Raw genomic sequence first — 14,368 nt, forward strand, 5'->3', positions numbered from 1 at the left:
CAAACAAGCTAGGGCAAAACCTCAAGTCTTTAGGTCAGTGATGGCGAACCTATGACACGCGTGTCAGAGGTGACACGTGAACTCATTTTTTTGGTTAATTTTTCTTTGTTAAATGGCATTTAAATATATAAAATAAATATCAAAAATATACATCTTTGTTTCACTATGGTTGCAAAGATCAAAAAATGTCTATATGTGACACGGCACCAGAGTTAAGTTAGGGTTTTTCAAAATGCTGACACGCCGAGTTCAAAAGGTTCGCCATCACTGCTTTAGGTCAACTCCTGCAATCCCCAAATTTTCAGGGAAAGGTACAAACTTTTCTGAGTACTGTTTCCACATGAAAAGGACACTCAAGGATTCCAGTTGTGCCTCAGTGAACATTTTCAGGCTCTTTTCCACGTAATGCAAAGCTCACTTTCAGGAGAAGGAAGACAACATCATTCTCATGGAACCTGGTCCAGGCCTCCTTTCTTTGGAGGCAGGATCAGTGTAATTTAAAGGACGGTAAACAAGCCCTAGCTGGTTTGGCTCAGTAGATAGAGCATCAGCCTGCAGACCAAAGGGTCCTGGGCTCGATTCCGGTCAAGGGCACATGCCCGGGGTTGCAGGCTCGATCCCTAGTAGGGGGCGTGCAGGAAGCAGCCAATCAATGATTCTCTCTCATCATTAGTATTTCTCTCTCTCCCTCTCCCTTCCTCTCTGAAATCAATAAAAATATATTTTTTAAAAATAATAAACTATGAACTCATCCTGTTCAGGACCAGACTAATGAAAGGGCAGGAGAAACCACTTGGAAACCCAAATAATAGTTCTACTCTGTTGTGGGCATGGGGATATGGGTGAGATACTCATACCTCCTGTTACACACCTGATAGTTCCTGATTGTTTCAGATTGGCTTCTCTCCCCTGTGGCTCTCAGCAGTTCACACTATTTTGCCATCTTTCACAGTCTTAACACAGATCTCTTTGCTCCATCCATTTTGCTCATGACCTAATAATTCTAAAATGGAAGTACTTTATTGATTATCTAAATAATAAGCAAAAATAATAATAATACCCAAAGCAATCTATAAATTCAACGCACTTCCCATTAAAATACCAACGGCATATTTCACAGACCTAGAACGAACTCTCCAAAAATTCATCTGGAATAAAAAAAGACCCCAAATAGCTGCAGCGATCCTGAGAAAGAACAAAGTAGGTGGGATCTCAATGCTAGATATCAAGCTGTATTACAAAGCCACTGTTCTCAAAACTTCCTGGTACTGGCTCAAGAACAGACATATAGATCAATGGAATAGACTAGAGACCCCAGAAATCGACCCGAACCAATATGCTCAATTAATATTTGACAAAGGAGGCAAGAACATACAATGAAGTCAAGATAGTCTCTTCAATAAATGGTGTTGGGAAAATTGGACAGATACATGCAAAAAAATGAAACTAGACCACCAACTTACACCATACACAAAAATAAACTCAAAATGGATAAAGGACTTAAATGTACAACGGGAAATCATAAAAATACTAGAGGAATCCAAAGGCAACAAAATCTCAGACATATGCCGAAGCAATTTCTTCACCGATACAGCTCTTAGGGGATTGGAAACTAAAGAGAAAATAAACAAATGGGACTACATCAAAATAAAAAGCTTCTGCACAGCAAAAGAAACTATCAACAAAACAACAAGAAAGCCCACTGCATGGGAGAACATATTTGCCAATGTTATCACCGATAAGGGTTTAATCTCCAACATTTATAGGGAACTCATACTACTTAACAAAAGGAAGATAAACAATCCAATCAAAAAATGGGCAAAGGACCTAAATAGACACTTTTCAAAAGAGGACATTCAGAAAGCCGAGAAAACATGCTCAAAGTCACTAATCATCTGAGAAATGCAAATCAAAACAACAATGAGGTACCATCTCACACCTGTCAGGATGGCTATCACCAACAAATCAACAAACGACCAGTGCTGGAGAGGATGTGGAGAAAAAGGAACACTCCTGCCGAAACCGGTTTGGCTCAGTGGACAGAGCATCGGCCTGCGGACTGAAAGGTCCCAGGTTCGATTCCGGTCAAGGGCATGTACCTGGGTTGTGGGCACATCCCCAGTGGGAGATGTGCAGGAGGCAGCTGATCGATGTTTCTCTCTCATCGATGTTTCTGACTCTCTATCTCTCTCCCTTCCTCTCTGTAAAAAATCAATAAAATATATTATAAAAAAAAAAGAAAAAGGAACACTCCTGCACTGCTGGTGGGAATGCAGACTGGTGCAGCCACTATGGAAGACAGTATGGAGTTTCCTCAAAAAACTAAAAATGGAACTCCCATTTGACCCCGTGATCCCACTTCTAGGAATATATCCCAAGAAAACAGAAACACCAATCAGAAAGGATATGTGCACCCAGATGTTCATATCAGCACAATTCACCATAGCTAAGATCTGGAAACAGCCTAAGTGCTCATCAGTAGATGAATGGATTAGAAAACTGTGGTACATCTACACGATGGAATACTATGCTGCTGTAAAAAAGAAGGAATTCTTACCATTTGCAACAGCATGGATGGAACTGGAGAGCATTATGCTAAGTGAAATAAGCCAGTCAATGAAGCAAAAATACCACATGATCTCACTCATTTATGGATAATAAAGACCATCATAAACTTATGAACAAAAATAGATACAGAGGCAGAGCAGCCTCGAACAGACTGTCAAACTACAATGGGAAGGCCAGGGAGGGTTGGGGGGCGAGAGGGGGGGTGAGAGATCAACTGAAGGACTTGTATGCATGCATATAAGCATAACCAATGGACATAAGACACTGGGGGGTAGGGGAGGCCAGGGGATAGTTAAGGGCGGGGAAAAAAAGGAGACATATGTAATACTTTTTGTAATACTTTAAGCAATAAAACAATTTAAAATAAATAAATAAATAAGCAAAAAGGTCAGTTCCTTTATGGTTTTTATACCTAAACCAGAGGCCCGGTGCACAAAAATTTGTGCACTTGGGGTGGGGAGGTCCCTCAGCCCGGCCTGTGCCCTCTCACAGTCTGGGGCCCCTCAGGGGATGACCATCTGCTGGCTGAGGCCTGCTCCCCAGGGGATTGGGCCTAAGCTGGCAATCAGACATCCTTCTGGCAGCCCGGCAGCCCTCGGGGGATATCCACTTGCCAGCGGGAAGCAGACCTAAGCTGCAGTCAGACATCCTTAGTGCTGCTGAGGCAGGAGAGGCTCCCATCACCACCGCTGTACTGGCAGCCATCAGCCTGGCTTGTGGCTGAGCAGAGCTCCTCCATGTGGGAGCTCACTGACCACCAGAGGGCAGCTCCTGCATTGAGCGTCTGCCCCCTGGTGGTCAGTGTGTGTCATAGTGACCAGTCATTCCCAGTCTTTCTGCTGTTAGGGTCTGTTTGCATATTACCTTTTACTATATAGGATAGAGGCCTGGTGCACGGGTGGGGGCCGGCTGGTTTGCCCTGAAGGGTGTCCCGGATCAGGGTGGGTGTCCCGCTTGGGTACGTGGCCAGCCTGAATGAGGGGCTGATGGCTGTTTTCAGGCTGCCCGCACCCCTTTTAGGGTGGGGGTACCCACTTGGGTGCCTGGCCAGCCTGGATGAGGGGCTGATGGCTGTTTTCAGGCTGTCTGCACCCCCTTCAAGGTGGGGGTCCCCACTGGGGTGCCTGGGCAGTCTGGATGAGGGGCTGAGGGCTGTTTTCAGATGGGCCAAACCTGCAACTGAAGCTCCCAGTCTCCTTTTTTTCTTTTTTTTTTATTCTGGGATTTATTTACCTTCTGTAATTGAAACTTTGTTGCGGCTCCAGCTCCGAGGCCGGCTGGCTGAAAGCAGGTATCTGGGGTTTGTTTAGCTTCTATAATTGAAACTCTGTTGCTTACGGAGCTGTTGCTTTCAGAGCTCAGAGCCGTGCCGCGGCAGGCGGGGAACCTTGGCTTCCTCCATCGCCGGGGCAACCAAGCCTCATGTTCGCTTCAGCTGCATGGCTGCCGGCCACCATCTTGGTTGGCAGTTAATTTGCATATCACCCTGATTAGCCAATGGGAAGCATAGCGGAGGTATGGTTAATTACCATGTTTGTCTATTATTAGATAGGAAATTTTTGTGAATATAATCAAACACTTATTGGACACTCAAATACAAAGTTCCATTTATTTTCAATAACAAAAGCAACACAACAAAGAGGAATTAATTCACTAATTTTTAAGTCTAACACAACCTTATCACAAAATTGTCCTCAACAAATAGAAACACATTATTACTATTAACCAAGTAAGACTATTCTTGAGACTCTTTAAACAAAACTGGGTGATAGGTAAAGAAACACGTTAGATGCTTGACTGACAAGGATTCAAAGAACAGCCAAGGAGCAGGGTCCCCAAATATTGTTAGCAAAGGAAACATGGGGTTTTCAAAGTAGTTGACAGATCCAAGTTAAACTTTTCCATTAACTGTCAGATGATCTTAGAAATCAGAGCTCACTGGGGGATGCAAAGGTTTGGGGTAATCCATGTTCAGGTCTTGTAATGAAATCTTTCCATATTTCTAAATCCTTGACTTAGAATCTATCACAATCTAGAGGAGCTTCTGCCAAAGGACAGGAGGCTCTTTATTCACACTGCCTGAAAAGACCTGTCTTCCAATTTTCTTCCTTTAACTGGGTTATTAGTTCCTGTACAATAAGATACAGGTTCCATTCCAAAAAAAGATTACTATGTAGACCAACCTCTCTCTGGTTTATATTTTCCTTCAAGAAACACTGATACTGCCAGGGACAGCTCTAAATATATCCAATATCTTTTATTTTTATCCTACACAACTCTGCATAGCTACAAAATCGTGGACTCACAGAGCAATGACAACATTTGGTCAGAAGACATGTCAGTTCCAACATAAAAATCTCTGAAGTTCAACCTCATCTGCCACACCTCTTTTCTTTTCTCGTTATCCTGTCAATTATTTCTTTCGGAATTCAATTCTCCGAGCTACATTTTGAGCACCAAATTTTTTGACCAATGTATCTCGGGCATCCTCATCACCCTTTTGCAAATCTAAGTCATCCTGTCGGGACCAAATGGGATACCCATCAGCCCTCTGACCAGACTCTAAAAAGGAGGTGGTAGCCTCCACCTCACCACTATTTTTTAGGAAGGCCTGTGTAACTGTTGACAGATCCAAGTTAAACTTTTCCATTAACTGCCGGATGATCTTAATTGCAGCTCCTACTTCTGGTGGAGAAACTTTTCCTTCTTCTTCCTCATCAGGCTGTGTTTCTGAGTCTTCTTCAGGTGTGGGTGGATCATCATCACACATTGTAATGTGTATTTCAAAATCAGGGCTTTCCTCCACCTAGAGAAAGTGATAAATAAAACTAGTCTAATTACCCAGTTACACTTAGTCTTGCAGTATCTGGTCTCTCCCAGTTACCTTCTCCTTGCCCTTTTCACTCTAATCACACTGGACTTCCTCCAGTTTCTTTAATATGCCATGTTCCTTCTTACATTTGTCTTGAATGTGTGTCTGTGTATGTATATATACGTATTTATGTACATTTGTGATAGCAGGCTAAGAAAAATGTGTGTGCAGGTGGGGTGTGTGTGTGTACAAACGTGCATCTGTGTGTATGTATATGTCTAATTATGGTATCCCAAAAGAACATTAGAAGCTACACTGAACATGAAAAAAATATACGTATATGCATACACATGTGTATATTTTTGCATTAGATTATTTGGGGTATTTTTTGTTTTGTTTTTAAGAATACTGTTCTTTTTGTTTGTTTTATATATATTTTTATTGATATCAGAGAGGAAGGGAGAGAGAAAAACATCAATGATGAGAGAGAATCATTGATCAGCTGCTTTCTGCACACCCCCACTGGGGATCCAGCCCACAAACAGGCATGTGCCCTTGACTGGAATCAAACCTGGGACCCTTCAGTCTGCAGGCCGATGTTCTATCCATTGAGCCAAACCCCCACTGGGGCAATGTGCAGCATTACATTATTTGTTAAAAGTGCCTTCATTACATTACATTATTTGTTAAAAGTGACTTACATTATTTGTTAAAAGTGACTTCATTCCCAAATTGTAAGCTCTATAAGGACAGAAATTGTATCTGTTTTGCTTATCATTAATCCATCCCCACTACATATCAATGGCTGCATATAAGTAGTCAAAAAACATTGCTGTAGGCCCAGCTGGTTTGGCTCGGTGGATAGAGCGTCAGCCTGCGGACTGAAGGGTCCTAGATTCGATTCTGGTCAAGGACACAAACGCAGGTTGTGGGCTCAATCCCCCAGTGGGTGGTGCAGGAGGCAGCCAACTGATTCTCTCTCATCGTTGGTGTTTCTAGCTGTCTCTCTCCCTCCCTTCTTCTCTGAAATCAATATAAAAACAAAACACACACACACACACAAACACAAAACAACAACATTGCTGTATTAGGGCCTCTAAACTATACTACATTTAGCCACATTATAAAATACGTTATGTGAGAAGAGACCTATGTAGGCCATGTTTGGGAGTTGTTGAGAGCATTTGGAAGTTTATGGAAAATTAACCTATGTAATATCAAATAATAAAAAACTCAGATTACACAAGGCAACAATCCCTGAATTCTGCCAATTCTTGTGCATTCCTTCACTCACCAATTACAGAAACTTCAAATTATTTTCCTGATTTAGACTGCGGCCTAACCACTTTTTGTGTGTTAATAAGAAAAGTTCATTTAAAAAAACCTTTTCCCCCCAGCCAGTGTGGCTACATGGTTGAGCTTCGACCTATGAAAAAGGTCACGGTTCAATTCCCAATCATGGCACATTGCCCAAATTACGGGTTCAATCCCCAGTGTGGGGCGTGGAGGCAGCCAATCAGTGACTCTCTCTCATCAGTGATGTCTCTATCTCTCTCTTCCTCTCCATTCCTTTCTGAAATCAATAAAAATATGTATTAAAAATAAATAAAATATCCTTTTTCTTAAAGAAGATATGCACATATAATTTGGAGTTTTTTTCAATTATTGCTCATTATTTTATGGCTCCTGCCTTACTCTATAATGATGATTAAATATGGGATTTCAACAGATTATTAGAAGTGAGACTGAATATGGAAGAGCTAAAATTTTCCTAAAAGGCTCTTAATACACAAAAAACAACTTGCTTGGTTAAGAAATTTAACTTTTTAAAATTATATTTATGTTCCTGAGAAGCACAAGAACATTTTTATAAAATGCTAACTTTGAAAAACTTATACTGAGATCAAAGTACTAAAAATGGGATGTTTTATACTGTTTAAAAGGAATTTGCCCCAACTTTTCTACTTATCCCCCTCAAGCTTTCCTGTCAAAAAGCAGAAACTACATGCCTGGAACCTATATCAGTCACACTTTCCGTTTCTCTCTTCCACCTTGAACTTCTCTTTTACCGTTCTGGGCAGTGGGTATATAAAAAGGGTAGATGGGAGGACCAATTTCAAAGGAGAAGAATGCAGATACAGAAAAAAAATGAGTTAAATCTAGTTAACATACCACAACCTCCTCAAACCCCCGGGTGGCTTCTATAAGCATCTTTTTGACTGCTTCTTCATTCTCCTTGATCTCTTCCTTTACAAATTCTTCTTCCTCTTCTTCCTCCTCTTCCTCTTCTTCTTCAGGCAAGTCGGGAGTTCTCTTATTCTGTGGTTCTATTACAGAGAAGAACAGCACTAGATTAGAATGAGCCTCTTTTACAGAAAACAAAAATATAGTGCATGCTCTGTGAGCTCTGGACCAAAAGCGAGCCTGTACTTTTTTTTCCATTAGAAGACATCTGTTTTTTATCAGAAGGAGAAGAAAAACATAAGACATGCATATTCAATAATTTCTGCTCTTGCTTCTGAAAAATTGTACTATCCAAATGGTGGTAATTTTCCTAGGTCCTTATATGTAAAATAAAAATACTCTTCAAGCTTAATGCATTTTTTGTCTTGTATTAATGGATTTTTCAAATTAACAAAACTGGAATAAACTGGGTTCTCTGGGAAGCAGATCCTGAGGTGGAAGTTACTATATAAGATGTTTATCAGAGAGCATGCCTGGGAAAACACCCATTGAAGTGAAGAAAGCAGAACGGGCAGAGAAAAACTGAGCTGTGAAAGAGTGCCAACAAGGCCTCATCTGAAGCTAGAAGGTCCTTCAGAGTTGACCCAGTTGGGGCAAGGGAGCCAAGACTTTAAAACTGTATATAGATCAGTCACTGGATACCAGCCGCTCTAAGATGATAGGACTTTAGGCAAGGCAGCTCTTCCAGCTGCTAAAGGCAGATCTGGGGGCTATACCACAATCTACCACATACTATCTACACAAAGGATAGATGGAACTATTTTTGTGATGGAACTATTCTATATCCTGATTTTTGGTGGTGGTTACACAAATCTATACATGTTAAAACACATAACTGGGAAATGGTCCGACAGTTCCTCAAACTATTACACATAAAATTAGCATATGCATGAGCAATTCCATTTCTGGGTTTTTGCTCCCCAAAAATGAAAGCAGGGTCTCAAACAGATTTTACTATACCCATACCCATAGCAGCATTATTCACAATAGCCATGAGACAGAAAAAAACCAAATGTCCATCAATGGATAAACAAAAGGTGGTGTAGACATACAGTGGAATATTATTTAGCCTTAAAAATATTGCCAGAACCGGTTTGGCTCAGTGGATAGAGCGTCGGCCTGCAGACTCAGGGGTCCCGGGTTCGATTCCGGTCGGGGGCACGTGCCGTGGTTGCGGGCACATCCCCAGTGGGGGTCGTGCGGGAGGCAGCTGATCGATGTTTCTCTCTCATTGATGTTTCCGGCTCTCTGTCCCTCTCCCTTCCTCTCTGTAAAAAATCAATAAAATACATATTTAAAAAAAAAAAAAGTGAAATTCTGACACAATACATTATCCTAAGTGAAATAACCAGGACAAATATTGTATGACTCCACTTATATAAAGTACCTAGAGAGACTAAATTCAGAGACAAAAAGTAAAATAGCGCTTGTCAGGGGCTGGGGGAGAGAGAAATAGGGAGTGTTTAATGGATACAGAGTTTCAGTTTTGGAATATCAATAAGTTCTGATGTGGATGTACTTAATTCCACTGAACACTTAAAACCAGCTAAATGGTAAGTATTATGTGATGTGCATTTTACCACAAAAAATAAATTTTGAAAATGCATAAACTGCCCAAAACAGGGTCGCTCAGTGGTTAAGTGTCAATCTATGAACCAGGAGATCATGGTTTGATTCCCAGTCAGGGCACATGCCAAGGTTGCGGGCTCGATCTCCAGTGTGGAACGTGCAGGAGGCAGCCAATCAATGGTTCTTTCTCACCATTGATGTTTCTATCTCTCTCTCTCTGTCCCCTCCTCTCTGAAATCAATTAAAAATATGTATTTTAAAAATGCGTAACTGTATACAAAATTAAGTCAATTTTCTTTTATATAAATTTTTAAATAGTAATTTTAAAAAAGCGTTATCTTTTGGAGATAATGCTGAAATAAATAAAATGCATGATGCCTGGCATTTACTTCAAAATAATACCAAAAGTCTGCCTGGCTGGAGTGGCTCAGGTGGTTGAGCATCGTTCCATGCACTGAAGGGTTACCAGTTCTATTCCCAGTCAGGGCACATATCTGGGTTGCCGGTTTGATCCCTAGTCAGAAAGTGTACAGAAGGCAATCAGCAACTGGTTAATGTTTCTCTCTTTCTCCCTTCCTCTAAGCATGTCCTCAGGTGAGGATATAATAAATAAATAAATAATCTCAAAAGTCTGGATTGAAAGAAATAGATGTAAAAAAATTGACCATGAACTATAATCACGTGAAGTTGGGCAATGGGTACATGAAGTATAGTTCATTATACTATTCTACTTTTATAAATGTTTGAAATTTTCTATAGTAAAATGAACAAATTATAGTTCATTCACAAAATGGAATACAATGCAATCAATAAAGAATGAGTTGAAGCAACATAGACACAAAGACTTCAAGGTCTATCATTATTAAGTTAAAAAAAACACACTGCAGAACTGGTTTCTAGTACATACTAGTATTATCACGAGCAAAAAGTACACATAACAAAGACAATAGTAATGGTTGCCTCTGGGAGAGGAACCAGGGGAAGGGGTATATAGCAAGGAGACTTACTTTTCACTATTTGACCCTTTTGTGTTCTGTATATCTATAGAATAAATTCCTAGAAGCAATATTGCCTAGGTTAAGGGAACAAGCAATTTAAACAATGCCCTTCAAAGAAATTGTATCAATTTTCTTCTATTAACAATATAAGAGTGTATCTGTTTGCATATACCTCACTAATTTTGGATATTACTCATTTTGTTAATTTTTGCCATTTGATAGATAAAATATGACATTTCCTTGCTCTAGTTTACTTTAAACACACATACACACACTTATTATTTCATAGTTTCCATGGATCAGAAAGTCCAGGCATAGCTTATTTGGTACTCTGTTCAGGGTCTAGTTTATTTTTATTTAATAACAATATTTCTCCATTGTTTATGGCCATTTATTTCCTTTTCTGGAAACTTCTTGTTCCATTTCCTTTGCTCATTTTTCTACTAGTTTTTCTTTTTTGGTTACTAGCTTTTGCAAGCTCTTTGGACATTAAGGAAACTAACTCTGAGGCAATGTATTGGAAATATTTTTCCAGTTTGCCCTCCGACTTTATCATGAGAAGTTTTTATTTTTTAAAACATTAAAATATGTTTTTATTGATTTTAGAGAGAGAGGAAGGGAGAGAGATAGAGAGATAGAAACATCGATGAGAAACAATGATCTCCTGCATGTCCCTTATGGGGATTGAGTCTGCAACCCAGGCATGTGCCCTGACCAGGAACTGAACCAGGGACCTCTTGGTTCATGGGTCGTCGATCAATCACTGAGCTACATCTACTGGAAAAAAGCTTTTAAGTAATCAATTTTAGAAAATGTTTCCTTAGTCTTCTTGATTTTAGGATTATCACCATGCTAATATTAAAAAGTATATTCACATTTTCTCTTAGTCACTTTAGGATTTTAATTTTTACATTTAAATGTCTGATGATCAAAATACTATTTTGAGTGGGTGGGTCAGCCTAATTTTGTCCCAAGTCGCAAACGGCTTGCCAGTAGTCCTAATATCACTGATTTAAAAGCAAGGTCCTAAATGATCTACTTCGCCCACACACCTAGCCCTGTCCTCTCCTAGAATGCTCCCTCTCGTTTACTCCATTCCAGCCACAGTGATTTCTTTGTTGCTCCAAGAAAATATTTCCACTTCAGGGCCTTTGCACTTATTCCCTCTATCTGAAACACTTCCTCAGATAACCAACCACCTGGCTTACTCTCATTTCCTTTGGTCTCTGCTCAAATATCAGCTCATCATCGTGACCTTCCCTATAACCCTATGGAAAACAACCTCCTCCCCAACCTTTACCCTGATTTTTCTCTATAGCACTTACCACTTCCCAGCTAGCATGTTAAGCTCCATGACCACAGGGACTTTAACTTATTGTTACATCCCAGCAGGATAAGTGTCTGGCACCCAAATCTCTGTTGAATGAATAAATCTGAAATGTCACTTTTACCAAAAACAAAATTCTACAAAGCATACCAAAAGGAGAAATAGATTTTACCTCCCCAGACTTTAACTGTTACATAAGAGAAGGGAAGTAGAGAGAAAGCAAGCTTCTTTAAACAAATGGGTTTTTCAATCTAAGTACCAATAGCCATTATTATGTAAAAAGTGAAGTGCCTTAAAGCCTTTGCACTGAGCACTAACCAGGCCTGCGTCTCAACATTCAATTCACCTGCCTTAAAAACTCACTTCTTGGCTTAATGGAGAGCGTGGACCTGCAGACTAAAGCGTCCCAGGTTCGATTCCAGTCATCGGCACATGCCAGGGTTGCAGGCTCGACCCCCAGTGGGGAGCATGCAGGAGGCAGCCAATCAGTGATTCCCTCACATCATTGATGTTTCTATCTCTTCCTCTTCCTTCCTCTCTGAAATCAATAAAAATATATTTTTTTAAAAAATTCACTTCTGCCAAAACCGGTTTGGCTCAGTGGATAGAGCGTCGGCCTGCGGACTGAAAGGTCCCAGGTTCGATTCCGGTCAAGGGCATGTACCTGGGTTGCGGGCACATCCCCAGTGGGAGATGTGCAGGAGGCAGCTGATCGATGTTTCTCTCTCATCGATGTTTCTAACTCTCTATCTCTCTCTCCCTTCCTCTCTGTAAAAAATCAATAAAATATATTAAAAAAAAAAAATTCACTTCACCCATGAGACCAGAAAGCGACTTCCAATAGCCAAGAACCTTCTTATGTGGATATACATTCAATTAAGCCAAAACAGAAAAATAGCTGAAACCGGGTTGGCTCAGTGGATAGAGCATTGGCCTGCAGACTGAAAGGTCCCGGGTTCGATTCCGGTCAAGGGCATGTACCTGGGTTGCGGGCACATCCTCAGTAGGAGATGTGCAGGAGGCAGCTGATCGACGTTTCTCTCTCATCGATGTTTCTAACTCTCTATCTCTCTCCCTTCCTCTCTGTAAAAAATCAATAAAATATATTTAAAAAAAAAAAAAAAACACAGAAAAATAAACTGATCTAGCTTGCCTTTAAAATGGTTTATACTGAATCTACCTGAACACAGGAGAAATATGTCCTCAAACTGGTGGTTGCCAGAAGGCAGGGGAATGGGGTGGGGGTGGGGAGCAGGCAAAATAGGTAAGGGGGACTAAGAGGTACACATTTCCAGTTATAAGTCCCAGGATGTAATGTACAGCACAGGGCAGGGATTTTCAACTTTTTCCATCTCATGGCACCCATAAGCTGATTACTAAAATTCTGTGGCACACCAAAATATATATGTTTTTGCCCATCTTACCAAAGAAAGGTACAATTTTGATTCATTCACACTGGAGGGCTATTGTGTTAGCTGCTGTCATTTCATTACTTGACAATCTAAGGGAAACGAGGTCAGTGCCTCTGTCTAGTCAGGTATTGCACGTTGGTGAAAATTCTTGCAGCACACAGTTGAAAACCGCTGGCATACAGAATACAGTCGGCAACCTTGTATGGTGACTACATTCACGGTGATCATTTCGTAATGCAGACAAATACCTAATCATCATGCTGTACACCTGCAGCTAACATAATATTGTATGTCACCTATAATGCAATAACTAAATGATTAAAATAAAATAGGACGACTCTCTGAACTATCTCTGAAAAAGTTTATACCCTCGAAGCTGGTTCCCCCGCTGCCTCTGGGGAAGAAAACTGGATAGCTTAACTGGTGAGTAGACAGAGAACATTTTCTAGATATAGTACTTTTTTTTTTACACCCTTTGAATATTAAACCGTGGCAATATCCTAATTATTGAAAAAAGGAAATCGAAGAGATTAGAAAATGGTGTAATTTTACCCGGATGTCAAAGGGGGGAGGGGCCGGACGATGACACCAAAGCCGCCAAAAAGGACGCCAGACGGGACGGGGATGGAGGGCCCGCCCCCACCAGCACCAGGACAGGCGGAGGGACCCGCACGGCCGCAGCACCAGGCCTCACCCCCGCTGTCGGCAGCCTCCGGGTCTTCCTCCGCTTTCCGCTTGAGTTTCTGGGAGGACGGGCTCACGGGGGCGTCCCCCAAAAGGTACTTGTGCTCCTGGCCCCGCAGGTGCTTTAGGTAGCGGTCCTTCAGGGACTGCCACGAGTGCGGAGTGAGCGCGCTTTTCTCCATCGCTTTCCACAAGGCGTTGCCCGTAACGGAGCTGGTCGAGCGGGCATGTTCCTTCACGTAGGTGAGGATGGCCACGTCGTCCGCGTCGGTGAAGGCGACCCGCCCCGTGAGCGGGGGCCCCTCGGGCTCCACGGCGGCGCGCTCGGCCGGAGCCCCGCTCTTCATCTCCGCTGCCCGGTCGGCCGCCGGGGCCAGGCCCAGCCGATAGGCCTCCAAATCGAGCCTCTCGTTGCGCTCCACGCAGTCTAGAATGTACTGCGTGGAGATGAAGTCGCCCGAGGCCTCGGCCGCCGCCTCCCCGGGCTGGGCCAGCAGCACGGCCCCCGGCTCCTGCACCCGGCACAGGGTGCCGCCGCCGTGCAGGATGAGCGTCGAGAGCCGGCGTTTCGCCGGGCTGGGACGCACGTAGAAGGATATGGAGCTGCCATCTTCCCTCACGAACAGAGTCGAGGAGTGAGTGGGCCCGTTGTCTTTGCCCACATCCATCGCCTCCGCCATAGCTGACGCAGAGGACGAGAAGAACTAGGCACGGAGCACCACGGACGGACCTGAGGTACCGCTCCGGACGCCGC

General features: G+C 42.1%; 1 protein-coding gene and 1 long non-coding RNA gene across 3 annotated transcripts in view; both read right to left on the bottom strand.

Moving 5' to 3' along the window:
• LOC106696913 overlaps positions 1-1,004 on the bottom strand; it is a 91,750-nt gene extending 90,746 nt beyond the window's left edge. For both annotated transcript variants that reach the window (XR_002828828.1, XR_001347899.2), the window contains exon 1: positions 872-1,004. This is a non-coding gene — a long non-coding RNA (uncharacterized LOC106696913). The remainder of the gene's footprint in view (positions 1-871) is intronic.
• Positions 1,005-4,975: 3,971 nt separating this feature from the next.
• On the bottom strand, positions 4,976-14,326 carry TERF2IP (TERF2 interacting protein). Its single transcript, XM_006087065.3, has 3 exons — positions 13,625-14,326; positions 7,553-7,707; positions 4,976-5,374 (listed from the first exon to the last, which is right to left on the bottom strand). The coding sequence occupies exons 1-3, from the start codon at positions 14,292-14,294 to the stop codon at positions 4,982-4,984; spliced, it is 1,218 nt and encodes a 405-aa protein (XP_006087127.1). The 5' UTR covers positions 14,295-14,326; the 3' UTR covers positions 4,976-4,981.
• Positions 14,327-14,368: the final 42 nt, after the last annotated feature.

The sequence above is a fragment of the Myotis lucifugus genome, unplaced genomic scaffold (assembly GCF_000147115.1).
Source record: "Myotis lucifugus unplaced genomic scaffold, Myoluc2.0 scaffold_35, whole genome shotgun sequence".
In the NCBI taxonomy this organism is placed as follows: Eukaryota; Metazoa; Chordata; class Mammalia; order Chiroptera; family Vespertilionidae; genus Myotis; species Myotis lucifugus.